We start from the raw sequence: 17496 nt of genomic DNA, 5'->3' as shown, positions 1-17496 counted from the left end.
AAGAAACTGGGTCCCAATGGAACCTACTAGAATGGCATAGACTTTGTCGGGCGTCTAGCTTTGTTTTGCACGTATGATCACTAGCAGGTACATGTGTGTCCTAACTGGTTATTCAATCTACATACACACCATGGAACAGCTATAGACCTTGTTTTTCGTGTCCTCGAGGAAGACAGTGAGAGACACGGTTCGTCAATCTATTCAACATCGGTGGCTGTGGTCGTCAAAATTACATACCGGCTGCATGTGTTTCTGTCTTTGCACGTATTAGATAAATACGCGCTAATGTATCTAGAGTTTTAGACTCCCCATTCTAGCACATCAATTCGTCTTGTCGTTCCCTGGTCACGGCCTATAATCTAGCTTCACCAAATATCTGATAGTAACGTACAGCGCTAGCCGCCACTGTATATCTTGTGCGTTTTCTAGTAGCGTTACGCCTCTGACCATTATCTAGTTAAGCTCCTCAGCAGACAGCAACGCTGATATTCTGAACCTGTTACCGGTACTCGTACTGGCAGAGAAATTCAGACTCGCAGAGGTCCCGCAAATAACATTGCTACATAGAGCTGCCACTCAACGAAGCTCGAGTTAGTCCTAACGTTGGCGCTGTGTCCTGAAAAAAGAAGAGAGCTCTTTCTCCACAAGCGTCTCTCAGCACAGAATACGTCACAAGCATCTAGTACTAGTAACCGTTCGCTGATCCGACATGTTGGGAAGAGCATCATAAACTAACCCCACCTCCCTTGTTTCCCAGCACAGCATCTGTAAATCGCTACATCTCGTTTGCGATGCCAGTGATCACCGCGTCTATAGCAACCAACTACGTCGTTCGAGAAACCGCGTTGACTGGCTGTTATGCTATTGCCCTTCTTTCAGACAGGTAAGCACGCTTTCGTCGACACGTCGATAGGCCTGCTTGCATAGGCCGCCAACTGAACAGCTGGTCCAGTCGTTTGAATTCAACGCAACTAGGCAGGAGAAACCGCAGAGATCAAAAAGTCCTGCGCTGCGCGCCCGTGTCTTCGTAGTGAATCGTTGAGAGCGATCACGTAACGTACCTGTTTACCCTCCACCAGTATTTCTAATACTGCTCCCGGAAGCTGCACTGGCGATATGGTGTAACAGCAATAATAGCAAAAAGTTGTTGTTAACGTCGAAAGGAAGTTGCTATCGAGAAGTGAAAGACAACGTGAGATATCCTCTTTGTTAGCACCATCTCCCACTATGAGTAGGCCTGTCTAAACTGTTCCAACTTTTTCTGTTCAAGCTCGGGTTGTACATAGACTTTCGGCAGTTGAGACTTGTGCTATTTGTTGCTGCACGTGTTCCGAGAAATCCTGTCCAATTTAGTGCTTCAAACGCCGTCGAAGCCGTTAGTTCCCTACAATAGAAGGATTTTGCCGGACAACCGCACTGAGCATTGCATGCTTCTGTTGGGCTGCTAAAGGCCGCAGGTGTTGGAGTTAGTGTTTTCGGTGCTGCTTCGGCAGACGCTGATCGAGAGATGCGTCTGTGTTCTTACAGCTGCTCACTGATCGTGGCTGATATGTTGCTTTAGCAGCTGACGTTGTTCGCTGTTCATCGTCGACATGTAGACTCGGCTAATCCGACAAGCGTTCGCACGATCTAGCCATTATAGAGGCTTACTAATACCATACATCAGTGGCTGAGGCCATACTGGACACCAACTATCGTCTATGGAGTGTATCATGCTGTACTCTATATAGCGGTACTGCAACTGATGTGTGAATACGCAAAAGCACGGGCGCGATTAGAAACCGTCGAGCTAGACGCGCGCAGATAAACGCTGTCAACAGCGGGTGCTCACGGTGGCCATAATGTCGATGGTGCCGTAATTTTCTCTCTGTTGGTGTTGGTATGAATATTAGCAGATCACTGCGGTAGAAAAAGTGCTTTTTAATGAGTTCTCTTCGTGACGACTTCACCTACGATGTGGTGCTTCGACAGTTGTTGAGACTTTCTCTGTTGATACCGATGAGGTTGACGCAGCCGAGTTGAGGTCTGGTGCCCACTGCCACTCAATGAGATCGTGTTTGATCTCGGAATAATTCTATTGTGGTCTTCTGACTGAGCGCTTCAAAGTTCAAGTACCAATTGTCAGTTTTTGTTGCGAGCCACTTTTTGAGCAAAGATCGACATTCGTGATGTAACGATTATTTGTTTGTCCATAGTAGCATTTCGCTGAGTGGTAAAGCTCGACGTGTCCTTACTGTCCGTTTTCAGGTGACAAGCCTATCGTAACCGTGGGAGCGGCTAGAGCCTGACAGGGCTCCGCTTTGCATTTCCATCAAGTACAGATAATTTGGAGAACACAAAACTGCCCAGAGAATCTTTGTTTATAGTAAAAATATGAGGCGAGTACATCTGGAAGCCATTTCGATGTTTCTGTCTTGGCTACTTCTTGGCACGACGAGTGTTCACGTGTCAGCGCAGGTACGCTTTGGGTTATTGGGGGTGGTGTGTGTGGTAGATAGTGATTAACAGGAAATAAGAGTGTTTCAACAAGGATGCCTCTCACAAATTTCTTAGGAAGAGGCTAATATGGCAGTATTTTTAGTATTATTAATGCCTCATTAATTAATTAAAGCTGCAAATTTTCCGTTTCAATACTTTTTTTTAGAATCTAGCTATAGGACATTATTGCAGGCTATCAATCAAGCCTGGCTATATACTGCTTAAGCATTTCTATTTAGTTAGCTAATTCTTTTTGTCAAACAATGCTACCCGGTGCACACAGATGGCCAGATACGTATACGATATATGCCCAAGTGATCAGTTTATCAAAGCACTCTATTTTAAAGTATCAGACTGTTGTATTGATTTAAGACAATCCGTTTTAATGAAAACTAAAAATAAAATAAGCACAATAATAATTTACCATGTGCTTTATTCTTTGTTGTATAGACGTTGAGATTCCACCCGTAGGCAACCACTGGGCGGAACATCATACAAATGAAGTGAAATAAGCACATCTAGGCAAATTAGGTTAATAAAAAAAGTTCTATCGCCTAACTTGGGACAGACAATTGTCGCTTAAAATGAGTGAAACGTTCATTTGGTTGTAACGTTCAGTTCTGAAAAATATGCTAGAGGTACCAGACTGCTATTGTTAGTACTGCGTTTGATAATAGTATTCCTCATTTTTTAACGACAAAGCGTAAATTTTGAGAAAAAAATCGTGACAGCTAGGTTAAGGTACGCTTGCTGGCCAAACAGGCTCCGTCATTTGAACCTGGTCTACGAGATGACGTATCCCGTTCACTCTGTTTCTGGTACATCTGTCTAGGCAAACGGAACTAACGTTTGTCTACACAACCCATTATCCGTAAACGAGTTAATTCTGTTATTGGGTCTCCTCTTAGATATTCTCTGTTTACAACGGTGACAGCTTCATAGTCCGACAAGATTGATGCTGCCCATCTATAAGCGGTGCATCGAAATTCGAACAGACGTTTGAAAGGAAGGTTTTTATGTGGCCTGACACAGACACATGCGCGCGACGCGTTGGGTGAAGCTTTGATAAATGACTTCAATTTAGGGCTTGCACCGCTGACGAAACTGTATCAAAAAAGACGTCCTCACAAGGAAGTAATGGTAACGTGTCTGCCTACTAATTCGTGGAATACAGATAAATGCAGTAGAAAAAGCTCTAAGAATTTTTGCGGTTTGGTCCCTTCAGATTGCTCATATCGAGGTCCCCCTGCTCTGACAACAAGTCGCTAAATCAGCGCTAAAACAGCGGCGCAAAAAGCCTGCCGTAGAAGGAATAGCTGAGAGTCAGCCAAAAAAAGTTCAAGTTTCAAATAAATTATTTTTTCATGGCAAGTAATTCCGCGCTAAATAGTTTTTCGTGACTGTCCAATATAATACGGTCTGCTACTGTTTCGGCTGCACTCCTCAGAGAATTCAGAGCTAATGCTTGTTTTATCGGCCTGTAAGACTTTCTATCGGATTTCGAAGATATAAAATCTGCAGCTGAAATGTTCATGAGCTATTCGATTAATGGCACACCCTGGTATGTTAGAGTTAGTCATCAGAGCGAGATCTAGATACCACCACGATGGTCAGAGTCAATCAAATCTATCCGTCTGACCAGCTACGACTAACCGCTCGCAGAATGTGTTTCAATATACATACACATATATAACTGTATCGAAACAAGAGCGGATACTTTGAACATTTTTTTTTTACATGTGTAGAGAGTCCCATATTCTGCAGTCATGTTTATTCAGTATAATCTTGATCGACTTCGATCGCAGCTTCAGTTTGGGATCTACACCACTTTCAGTGACGTTTTAACGATATCGGTAGTTGGGCATTCGTTAAAGCTCCATCCGAATGAATATACTCGACACAAAGAAGCAAAAGGGTCAAATTTTGGACAGATAACAAACCCAGAGTTTCAAAGATAAAAGCGCTAAGGATCCGGAAAATTCCCACAGGTGCAAAAAAAGCTAACCGTTTTAGCTTATCTGTATGACTTCAGTGGCAATTTGATAGTAGATATTTCCCTTTTGGAAGCAGCTGCTAATTTCTGAATGAAAAATCCATAAATATCTGGAGCGGATTTTGCATTGCTTTAAAGAATTTTAGGTCGTTTAAGCCTTATTGAGAACCTCATGCTTCGTCTCGCCGATTTTTTTTCTCTCGCCGAAACGTCCCACGGACGCTAACAATAACGTAGACTAAGAATTTTCGCCAGGAAAGGAAGTTTAAATTCTGCCTAGAAGTTCGTCCTGCGTCAAGAGATTGGATAAGTGCTGAGCTTTGTTTCGATTGACGTTAAAAAATGACGTACTGCTTTCCGCCATAATAAGTTTATGATTTTTTTCAAGAAAAAACCAGCTCCATTCTACTACTAAAAAAATCGTAGGTGAGCGAACGCTTACCATGCAAACAGCAGGACAAAATGTGGCCGAATTTCAAGGGCAGGCTTCATTAGATGATAATAGCATATATATGGATAATGTATTTCTAATAATCTACGAATCTAACTCTCAGGATTTACCGCCTACAAAGCGTTTCAGCTGGACCCCCTTGACAACAAGCACTTTTTTGCCTAAAATGATGCAAATGTAATGCGTGCTAATCCGATGAGCATCTGCCCTCACAGGTTAAAGACATTTGAAATAGGTGAGCCGGAACAAGGCGCGTTGATTTCTACTTCGGCGAACGTTCGATTCGATGATCTCTCATTGAAATACAATAAGCAGAGTTGGACGATTCTGCAGACCTCGAAAGCCAACGCTGATTCTCCGTTAACTCGTCAATGACCTCTTCGTTCTGTCACATACACACTTAAAATATAATCTGTCTACGCAGTCGTACGCCTTATTCAAGGTCTTTCTGCGTTGCTTTTGGCCACACCAGCCAAAGAAGTAACCGCGTGTAACGAAAAGACAAGGGCAACAGATCTCTTGAGCGCAGAGCTCGCTACGTGTATCGATGAAAAACTCTCGTCGAATTTCTCATTTTTCTACTGTGGCGTAAGAGGGGTATTTTAGAAGTGGTTTATAAGGTTTTTTAACCCGAGTTGCGAACGCCCATTCTTGACAGAGATGATAAATAGTCAATGCAATTATACGATTATGCAGGAAGGTGCCAAGTCGGTCCTGGTCGAAGCTGGGTACAGCGGTGATCCTCGCGGATATTTCGAATTTTAGCTTGTGTATATGTAAAAATCGCCTATCAGGACACCTAATACCGAACTGAATGTTAACTTGCTTGCCTCACTAAGCTAAATAGAGCTCTTCTGGTCCCTGTTCATCAATGAAATAAAAAACTTCGGTGCGCCACAAAAAATACTAACAAAAAACATTCGATACGTGGAGCATTTTATTTAGAAATAATAGTTTTTGCTTTTCGTAATGACAAAACAGTGAGCTGCCTTTTTGGGTCCAAAATACGAATCGAAAAAAAATTAGGCCCCTTCATAGGCCGACTAGAATGATACGGATACAGTTTTGCGCAGATGATGAGTAATAAACATATACGAACTAATAGACAAACCCCATAATATTAGTTATTTTTCGTTTGGTTCTCTAACAGGGCCTATTTGATGAGACCTATTGTTGCGCTTGTTTATATTACAGTAATTTCACGGAGAGAACTATGTATTTTAGGGATACAGTCGAATATTGGTCTGACTGCTCATTTATGTTTCGTGTTTCCTTTAGTCCTGTGCATATACTAAGTCTCTGATCGAAATAGACCAGCTGAAATATCTGCATTAAATCTCATAGACGGCACACAAATACTGGACGAATTGCCTTAACGAAAAAGCCCATTTATATGTTCACCTATCGCTTGGGAAGACGACGTACTATTTGTAAACGCGTTAAAGCAATGCGGTCAACACATCGTAGGGTAGGCTATGTACGCATAGAGGCGTGCGGGTGCTGTCGTTTTGCATGAATTCTTCAGTAGGCTTTAGCCAAGCTGAGATTAGGTGGCATTCAACTACCTCGTATTAGGAAATCGCGGCTGGTTCGTCTAGCTTCCTATATGACAATGTGTAATAGTGGATTTTTTGTCCGCCATTACGCCAATAGCTAAATGAAACTTTAATGGAATCGTTTGGCTTGATCGGTGCTGCTTTGGTCATCATTTTCTTCACATTTATGCGATCGTTCATCAATCAATTAATATGTAGCGATCCTGCCATAATGGCATAATCCCATTAATAACTCAGGCTCAACTAGAACGATAGCGAAAAGCTTTACCGAAAACAGTATTTTCGTACAATAACATATATGTTCGTGTTTCATACGGTAGTTCAGTGTATAAACACGGGCAAAATCCCGTGTTGATGTAGCTCTTCTGGTACGAAGTCTATAGCAGCTACATAACGGGGCAGTCGTCTAATCTTCTTTGTTGACGACTGGCCCCTGTTACATCGATAAGATGAGCAGTAATGCACGATATGTTGATTTATAGATAATAATAATAATACTAAATACGTTTGATGAGATGTTGCTTATTGTGGGGGTGCGAGGAGAATTGGCTGGGCTTAGCCCCCAGTTGTTTTCTATTTATTCCTACGATTTTTGATTGTTTCAGAAGCATATTTACGTCATTTAGTTCACTAATATTTTGATCGAAAGTGACTTCATTCTATGGTCTTCTCCTTCTTTGTTTAGTATTATCATTAAACGTGTGAATCTGTGCTTCATAAAAACATAACTTGTAGATGTTTATCCTGAAAGATATTTGTTATTGAAACGGATAGGTGATTCTTACCATTCAAGCCGATACATCTCTAAAATAAGGGTTGCCTGCTCTACGTCTGATACCGTCATTGCTACTGGCATTCAGTTAGACGGGTGGCTCCCAGCATAGCACGAAGTATATCCGTCTATGGCCGGTTTCTAACCTAATCAACTTTATCAAAGGCTACGTGCTCCGCTTTAAAAAAAATCACCCATTTCCAGCACAGTTGAAACATCGTGTGTTGCACGAATAGCTAGACAAATAGAGGCTTTCGAGTGACACAAGTGGACAATGGCGATGCCTAAGCGATACCGCCTGCTTATTTGAATAAATCGTTAGGCTTTGATTGATTTAAATAGAAGTTCAGTTGAACAAATGGTGAAGACATTGCCTGGTAGAAAGGAGACGAAGGCCTAAGTCGGATGAGCTATCAGGGCTGTACTAATCTTGCTCGAAACACCTCCGAACGAAAGCTATGATACGCTGATTAGCATAATGTATCAATACCTGCCCATTTAGGGGTCTAGTCTCAGTGGGTGAAAGTGCAGTAGATTAAGAGCACGGGCGATAGTAATCCATGCATCTCTGCTATTAGAGGTCTGATCTTTGAAAAACAATATACAATGTATTTTTGCGTTAGGGAACATGTGATAATTAACAGTAACGTTAAATCTGTTTTCGTTATATAATCAACACTGGGACGGTCGTTCACTTCTTACCTTTGACACTGTATATATATATATATATATATATATGTATATATGATTCGTTTTGAAAAAACAGGAAAAGCTGTGTTGTACATTTGCGTGTATATCTGTAGTATGTCTGAATACGAATAAGACGGCTCCTATAAACGTAAGCGTTTGGTGCAGGGAGAACTACTAGCATGTTGCATATGGTACTATGTAAAACCAAATAAAGTTATAATGCATTGAATTCGGTTGAGAAAGTTAAATTTTTTCCATGAAGTTTTCTATGAAATTCTATTTTTAGAATAAGCATATAAATTAGGCCTCACACATATTAGCTAATTACTGCAATCAATTCATTTCACCCTGTTTAGTGTTGCTACAATTGCTTCCCTTTCGCTATAGGACTTCGGCATGGGAGGTGAAATCGCTGATACCGTAGCCCACGAAATTGAAGTGCCCTGGGTGAACTACGATATTCATACAAGTGCCAGCATCTCGGACTCAGTAGAAGACACACAACCTACAACCGCTAAAGATTCGATCGTCACTATGCCGACGGCGAACTCGAATACCAAACCGCCTTTGCTAGCTGAGGGTCGAGGTTTAATATCAACCTTCCAGCCGGTTACGAGTCTACTGACAACGTCCGCACCCATTCCCACGCAACGAAACGCAGCTAACTCGACGGATGCCAAGTTTTCAGGGGGACTAATGCTCTTGCCATCATGGAGTACCTGTGCCCTCATAACAACCAGCATCCTAACAGTAATAATTAGAACGATGCTTTGAACGAATAGCGATCTTAAGAGATTGTTATTGCCCACGTGCGGGAAGTCATGAAGACGCGTTGGTAATACAACAAACTCAGCCGTCGATCTTTTGCTATATATTCTATTTTGTGATATAATAAACAAGCGTGTCAATTATATATTTTATTTGTAAAATCAATCGTGGTTCCACTTAACAATAAAAATTAATTCGGTAAATTCTAGTTTAACATTATTCATAAATAGTAAAATCAGTAGCGATTTAAGCATAGTGAAGTTGTCTTGACCTACCGTGCGTGTTAGTCTGAAGTAAGACCTTCAAAAGTTTTTTCGATTTTGAAGCATATGCTGTTCATTAGCATCTATATTAAATCTCTAATTCCTAATTAGCCTTGGTGTCGATCCAACAAATGGCCCTTCGGGCGTTTATGTACTTGACCAATCTACACAGAACTGTCCAAACTTTATCTAGTGCCTTTGGCATACGAACGTTTACCAGAAAGAACGTTCGGCAGGGAAATGTCTGACTAAAGAATGCTCACGATGGCTTGACGCGACTTTTCCTTAAAAGCCGAGATTATCCTTAATAGTTTAGATATATGATGTATACTTTATAAATGGGGACGGATGGTTTCATTATACGCATCGGATAACTTTATAGTATTTCTTTGGAATTTTACGACCCGCTCGCTATTTACCAACAGAGACGTACTACCATATGATCTTGTCAACGGACACAGCTCGTCCTACAACACCGTCTTACTCTTAGTTACCGAAAAAATAGAATAACATCGTGCGAAACATAAGAACGATCAGCAGTTTTACCTTGAAGTTCCGCTGTTCTTCAAACGGGCTGATTGAGATTTATTATGGTCTATTACGCCCTTGTGCCCACCCTAGATTGTGTATTTGTTTCTCCCAAACATGCAAGATATTGTGTATGTTTAGACATCGTTTGTTGCATTACATAGGAAACAGTTAATTTAATATCGATCCACATTAATTATCTCACATTAATTATTGTGCCTAATCGTTCTCATAGAATTTCCTATACGTGTCAACTAAAAATAGTTAGTATATCTATATATATATATATATATATATATATATAACGAGAATTATCGCATAGAGATAGGCACAATCGTGACGTATTTTTTTCAATATTATTACATATGATGGATTACAGTTCATGCAATGTGGTCTAGTCCAGTATTTACAATCAACAGTATGTTGCATACGAATGTATGCGCACAAATGAAAAATAATATAGTTGAATAAATGTTTACTTACTATATGCTTATTTTAAAAGCGGCCTGAGGTACCCCAAGGCATTGGTCTGATCGGCCTGGTCCTCTGCAGCGCACTAATTCCCGTTAACTTCGCTTTGCGGTCGTGCGGCTACCATGTACCATGAATATCTTTTCCTCATTCAGGGATGACACTTTATGTTGTCGCTGTTATTTGCGTCCGGTAGGTTCCGACGTCGCAGGTTCGTGATTATTAAGCGTGTGAGAACGTAATCTGTACTCATTGAGTAGTTAATTCCGATAAGCGTACTCACTCGTTGATACCCGTAAATGAATCCCGTACGAGATAGGCCAAAAGTGCAACCCTTTTGCCGATAAAAAAAAATAATTTTTTTTTTAATTTTGAAGTAGTGAACTAAACAAACAGGCCGACCGATCGAAGCATACCAGCGGTAGTGCGTCGTCTGTCGTAGATGGGAGGCAGGTAAGAGCTGACTACAAAATGGTGCTTCCTGAATTAAACACAAACTTAAGCTCTTAACGTATACCTTCAATGCACCAAGTTATAAATACCGCAGTAGTTCCGCTCGTGTTTACCAACATGCGACATAACTGCTCTAATCGATGTAACTGCACGACATCGTCACTCTGCCGACTCAGTTCCAAACAACTTAATCATATCAGTGGCGATAGTAGAATTTCATCTGCAGTAGTCTTCCTCAGTGCCTTTCGTAAGATTAACAGATGTGCGTGAGAATGTCAGTGTTGATCTTCATTCATGAGTACTACGGGTTGCTTAAAGGAAGTGGGATGTGCCAGTACTCAGATTTATAGTTCAGTCTTTTAAAGTGATCCCATTAAGCTGACCCTTGAGCATCCGTGTACTGATCTCGTAGACAGTATATATATATTAACGCGTTTATTTTTTATTGGAGTGTTTTCGTGGATTGACATTGGCCGTGTGGCAAAAAACTTCCTCTCCCGAAAGCAGTCAAGGCTCCTTTGTAAATTGGTAGTGCGCGTCAAAATGTCTGTGTCTGAACGGTTTTTGCAGTTCAGAAGCTTTTGTCAGCTTCGAGGAATATGCGGATAACGATAGCTTATGAACGTTTACTAGTACAACTGGTAATAACATGAGTGTCAGCTGTAGACCAGCTCTTTACGGATGTCTGTAGCCCATAGATTCTGGGTTCCTCGATATATCGGTAAAATTAACATAGGGTGCGGAAAGCGCAAGTAAGCAAGAGTGGCTCCATATAACATAGTTTTTCGCCAACCCTAATACGTTTGAGGTGCTTTGCAACGTCCGCCTTTTACTTCTCGTTGGACACTACTACAGAAACTGTAAGGTACGGGCGGCGTTGGTCCTATAGACATGCGTTACCGTGTCCCTTAAGCATCCCTTAAGATAAGATCTGCGTAAAACATCCTGCATGCTTGTCTAGCTTATAGGCGACTAATGCTTTCAGTGAGTTACTCTAGCCTAATGCGCATTTTGTATGCATTATAAAATAATAAAAATTATAACGTAAAATAGAGACCGTTGCTTGACAGACGCTTGGTGGCTGGCTCTCGTCCATCATCGGGGCGAAAGTTGAGGCAGTGACGCTTGTCTCGGTAAAGCGGGTCACAAGGAGTCACTGTTATAGTTCAATGACTGCTAGAGGTTGTGGATAGCTAAGCGAAAATTCTAGGTCGAGCGAATCATTAGGCTGCATTTTGTGAGGACTACCATTTTAAAACTTTCAATAAATCTAGCTAATAGTCTAAGTCTTAATTGCTCGATACCTAAACATTCTAAATTCTATATAATTTCCCACGTCATTCATCAGTGTGTTTAAAGGTCAACGAACACGTATGTTCTGCCATGTGGAGTCCTACCCAAAAATAATCAAAGGTATAGAAAGATCGTACAAACGCACTTAGTTCGTTTTCTGGGAGTCACTGGGAACTGGAAGTTTATAGTCTGAGTTAGCTGTATCAAACGGATTACCAATCTACGTGATCCTGATCGCGCCTCAGAGTTAAATTTTCTTTACTGAGTAAGACGTCATTGTTACCAGGGGTAGCTGCATACAATAATCAGAGGCAACGGTCATCAATCATAAACAGCAAACGGAATAAAGCGCTAGGCCTCTCTAGCGTACCTATCAAACATGTAATAAATGCCTATATATTAGGGTCAATACATAGCATGAGATGTAAAAGCAAAATATCTTGTTTAACTTAAACAAGAATCACTATGCGGACCAAATTATGCCAATTATACGGATTTCTATATACCTATAGCTAGAGTGTCTCATCAGAACGTTTCGAAACGAGCAACTAGCATGGAGTTTATTATTATTGTTGACGATCCATTTATCTTGTTCACGTTCTCTCCAGCCAAAGAAAATCGTGATGCTAGCCGGCCAAGATTAGGTCATTAGGGGGCCGGAATTTCTTCAGGCCATATTGTTGCTTTATAGTATATTGTTGTACGTGGCATCTTGGCAAAGACACCACGTACAACAATATACTTCGAAAGGCTTCGAGAACTTGCATACATTTCGTACATGTTATATTACTTGACAGCTAGCTCACCTTCTTTTGGATTGAACGAAGACCTATATATTTCGAATATACGGTTGTACACATTGCTTCAATTGCAGCTAACTTATTTTTGCGGTGACCGCGATCGTTCAGCGGTAACGTGTTTGCCCCTAGTAGGGTTGAGCACACCTAGTGAGATGGTCAATGTTTACCCCGTGTTAAACAAAAACTATATATGGTTCGTCTGTGTTTCGCATATTTCCCAAGTGTTTTTTTTGTGATTCATTTTTTCTAAAGTTTTCATTTTTCTAACAGAAAAGCTTGATAGGTCCACGAAAAGACTAGCGTTTCGTAGACCTAGCAACAAAAACGGCTGTTCCCTGAGCTAAATGGAGAATCGAGCTCGAATCTTTAAACACCCTGCATAAGTACAATGATGTGATCATTTCATGCTCGTTTGTCATTGTTGTTTCAGCAAATCTACTCAGAGTTCGTTAAGCTCGAATCCGTTTCAATGGTCGCAGTCGATAACAATAAATATTTTACAAAACTAAACAATGCTTTCATATATATATAAGGCGCATTAGTTTCATTGGTTTACTCGAATCCGTCTTCACCCGAAGCACGTTACGTTTTGCATCTTGCGTTTGAATCGATCCAACATATCTACCAGATACTATAAGAGCGCCGTTCTGTTACGCATTTTCACACGTACCGCATTTAACATGCTTTGTCTCTCGTGTGGCAAACATAGGCGCCCCCTTGCCTGTCCCAAAAAAAACACTGAGAAAAAAATTACATTTATCTTTTTTTAATAGCAACATGTCAACCGCGAGATGTACTGTGCGTGTTCAGTAGGAGGCAGGGTAGCCGTTGCCCTGCGAATCCTGCTGGGTCGATTAAATGTGGGTATCCAGAAGGGCCCGCTGTTGGGCTAGTTTCCATGTTATTTGCTCGATGGTATGTGTCGAACATGTTGTCAGTTGACATGTAGTATACTGGGTGGCGCGAAAAGCCTGTTAACAGTTCAAAATCTTCGCTCTACATTGGTTCAAAGGGCAGAGTAGTGCATCAAAGTTTACAGGAAAAGTAAGGTTAAAACGTCCAAAGTGTCAAGTAACTTTTTTGAACGGTCGATACGCTTCTGTGTTACCCTATATATACACTTCAAATCAAAAGTGGGGGGTTAGTAACTACCAAAGGGATTAGCAACTAACCAGAATAGACGTGTTTTGTACCGCCGCTATTTCTTTTTTTAGGCTTTCTTTACCTCTGAAAAACTGTTAACTGTTTACTCTGCTACTATCGACGCCGACAAGAAGCTTCGTAACTATGTCCGGGGATGCTGTATCATTTCACAGTGCAGATACGATCGAATTTATCTAATATAGATGACCGCAAACATCAATACGAATAGCTATTTACCACGCTAATTGAAATAAATTATATCAATCACAGTCTGTAGATAGAAGACCCTTTGCATTTTCCCTAATGTTTCCTTAATGTAAAACCTTTTAAGCTGATAAATAGTTTTTGAGCAGGTACCCCCTCTACTCATCACTCTGAATTTTATGACGGAAATTTTGCGCCAACCTATATTTTCAATAATTATCGTTCTACAAGTTAGACGTTTTGACAGTTCGCCGAGTTAATTGAAAAGGTTAATGCAGATGAATATGCTAAAGAGGTTCTTTTACTAGGGGTGATATTCTACAAGGTTCCTGCATTCGAAAGCGTGCTTCCTATACCACTGGCTGAACTTCTAAGTTGAGGCATTTACAATTTTTTCTATTGGCATTGTTTTTACATTTTTTTTTTAAGTTTGCATAGATCTCCAACGAATTTCGCGTGACACCAATTGTAAAATGGGCAAAAAAAAAAATAGAGATTAGACGTGCAAGATATGGTCGCAGCTTATTATGACGAGTGTTTTATATTCTGTTCTGAAAGATATCGTTATGCTTCTATGACTGATAGTAAGCTTTGCTATTTTAAAGGTAGAGAGGAGTGTTGATTGTATATAGTACACATTGTGTACGTTGTCGATGCAACAGATCCGGCTGGAAATGATTCAACATTTCTTATTTAGAACTATCTAGAACTAAACGCTTTCCATTATAGTTAAAGGTAGGAGCCGCTATCCTAACTGCTATTAACAGCCGATAGCCGTCAATGACTAAAGGTTGTCCCGCGCCCGCGATACCTGGTAGCACCGCTGACGAAGCTTTTCATTGATCTTCCTAGTTAACGGAAGGTACATGTTATGTATCTATCGCATCGCCCTATCGCATTTTGTCACACGCATTAGTTATTTGTTGTCACGAGAGTATCGAGGCTAAAGGGCTTTAGCTTCAACAAGAAAGGATTCAATGGCCTAATATTCAACAAGGACACACAGGTAGAAGAAGTATTTGTGTTTATAATTTCAAATGACGTTTCAGCTGTTGAAAAAGAGTGTCATCTATTTTACTGTTTCCGAGCCCTAAGATAGATCACTATCACACGTAATTTTTCAGAGAACAGTTACTGTTACAATATTCTCCATTTTCTCACTAGCTCATAACCTGTTTAACTAACTTCAGTGCGACATCCCTACATGTGATGGCAAATCTGTGTGACGAAGGGACGCACAGAAGTATCACCGGATGCAGTCTTCACGTAACCGATATGATACTGAACAAACCAAACGACCAAATGAACGCAGATATACACACGGCTGTGGTACAGTGCAATGACGTCCCGCTAGCGAGCGGCAATGGCCGACCTGAAGGAGGTCTGAAGAATCGACCAGTTAGGAGTGTGTGCGTGTTAGGTTTGACTCTTGAAGTCTTGTTCGTTCATCTCAATGGAAAGCGCAAAAGTACCTTTGACGGTGAGTCCTTCCCGACTTTAAGTAACGTCATTCCACACACAGAATGGTCCCTGTCGTTCGCTGGAACTCTACCTACAGCTCTTTCACATCAACGACGTTATTCTTAAATGTCATATTTAGAAAATTAAATTAGTCAGAAAGAGCCAGGCAAGTGTCAATGTGTTTACCTCCTCTAACGCCTTTAACTTATCGAGGTTTATATTAGTCAATCTCGAGCTATCAAGCAGTATCAAGCGGCGCCTAGTAACGCGGCGCGTATCGAATGATTTGTACATCTAGTTTTTATCAATTTTTGCGTTATGTATGTTGGGTAAAATAAGTCACAAGTGTCGCTAATATGTATCCTAGTTAATATTACAGAGATTAAACAGACACATCATATATGGTATCAATAGCCTAATAGCTGCTATGCGAATTTTCGCTCTAATTCGAGCTCTCGTCGTCTTACTTGTGGTCGTGAAACTTTTTGCGGTTAGATGGTAAAACCGATGCCCTTAAGCGACTGTTTGGCGATCTGAAAACACAACCTGCGGTGAGAAAACACTGGTTAGGACCATATCAGCACGGATAACATTATGACTGGATTTTTCGTCTGTATTTCTGATTCGGATGTTTTGAAATATGGTGGTGATCTGTATAATAACAGTCTCTGGAAATGCAGCTGATTTAGTATAATAAAGAACAGGCAGTACTGCGTACGTTCGTACACACCTTGAAAACTACCTATATAGTCAAGAGTAATTCATTTGAAACAAATCTCAGTATCTTGTGGCAAAAACAGTCACTACTATCGCTTTTTTTCTATAAAGAGATCACTTTGATGAGCCGTGCATGAATCAAGCACAAGGGTCGACGGCCATATTTTATCGTCGAACCACGTGCTTTTATGCGAACCCCCTGACTCGAATCAGAGCTAAGTGTCTTGGAGCTTGCGCCTAAACAGGGAAAGCTTTCAGGCTTAATGCACACTTGGAACAGAACACGATAGGAACAGGTTTAGGGTGGCAGCCTCACCTATTTCTAGTGCGATGCATTGCTCGATACGACAGCAGATCTCATAATCAGATTGTGATTCCAGCGGCATGAGAGAAAACTCTATTCTATTCAGGTGGCATTATGCATTAAAATTAATAGCTATAAATATATCAAGGTTATTTTGGCTTTTACCGAATTCTCGTTCAAACTTATACTGCATAGCCTTAGAAAGCATGCGTCCTGATCAGTCGGATAAGATGAAATTTAATTTTCAGAACAAAATGCATTCAACTTAAAGTTTTTCACCGGTACTTTTGCTTGTGCAGAATCGATGCAGATAAAAAGCCAAAATTCGTAGACACTTGCGCTATTCATATCTTTCTGCTAAGACACATGGTGATGATTCCGCCATCAGTTAGCTAGAATTTTCACCTCTGTCTTTTGTTACATGTTAATTTAAGTCATACAAGTGAGAAATCAATATTTACAACGCAAATAAGCTTTATTTTTTGGTACTTGCCAAACTCATCTTAAATGGATTTTGTTTACAATTAAGATACATTATCCTTTCAGGGCTAACTTAGCGGTCATAATACACGTATTTTGAAATTTTTCCACGCTTGGCGGAACCACATTTTGAACCCGAACCGCTGAATTCGGTTGGCAGCTGCGTAAGTACTCTAGCGTTGTAGTCGCTAGATGTAGCGGGTTCGTTTATTTACGCTTGCCTAATATGCAAGGGTTCTCAGAAAGCTCCCGTTCAGTCTCAGGTAAATCTTCCTCCTCATTTAATTAAAAAAAAATATATGTGTATTTATGATGTCCGAAGAGCTTCCAAAAGGCAGAAGGGCAGATACGAATTTTATGTCAGTCTTGAGTTCTCTGAATACTCTTAATACCCCCGACCGTCTCATACACGCTAAATATGTAAAGCTACTGTAGGCAAGGATAAGGCTTTCTTTTTATGTTATTAGTTTTATCTACTTTTAGGACTGTCTTCAGCTTAATTCAGATCATCCACAATTCCATAGGTTTGGTTAAGGACAGCAAATGTACTCAAACCTTACATCGATTTCAGTACGAGTTGCCGCCGCAGAAACTACGACATACCAAATTCAGTTTTAAAGTGCGGTTCGGTTCCACCAGTGGTTCTGGCACAAGGAAAGCTCATTGTATCT

At 40.7% G+C, this 17496-nt stretch overlaps 1 protein-coding gene across 4 annotated transcripts; it reads left to right on the top strand.

Moving 5' to 3' along the window:
* The first annotated feature begins 598 nt into the window (after positions 1 to 598).
* LOC111252065 (uncharacterized) lies at positions 599 to 8911 on the top strand. Of its 4 annotated transcripts, none has more exons than XM_022809452.2 (3): positions 599 to 883; positions 2248 to 2457; positions 8328 to 8911. In XM_022809452.2, the coding sequence occupies exons 2-3, from the start codon at positions 2374 to 2376 to the stop codon at positions 8712 to 8714; spliced, it is 471 nt and encodes a 156-aa protein (XP_022665187.1). In that variant the 5' UTR covers positions 599 to 883; positions 2248 to 2373; the 3' UTR covers positions 8715 to 8911. The 4 variants fall into 4 exon arrangements, with proteins under 4 accessions (XP_022665187.1, XP_022665170.1, XP_086831984.1 ...); XM_022809435.2 differs by lacking the exon at positions 599 to 883 and adding an exon at positions 892 to 1192; XM_086975858.1 differs by lacking the exon at positions 599 to 883 and adding an exon at positions 892 to 2023.
* Positions 8912 to 17496: the final 8585 nt, after the last annotated feature.

This window comes from Varroa destructor, unplaced genomic scaffold (genome assembly GCF_002443255.2).
Source record: "Varroa destructor unplaced genomic scaffold, Vdes_3.0 BEIS01000001.1, whole genome shotgun sequence".
NCBI classification, from domain to species: Eukaryota; Metazoa; Arthropoda; class Arachnida; order Mesostigmata; family Varroidae; genus Varroa; species Varroa destructor.
Note: the sequence above shows the minus strand (reverse complement) of the source record. Positions and strands in the feature narration are given on the sequence as shown.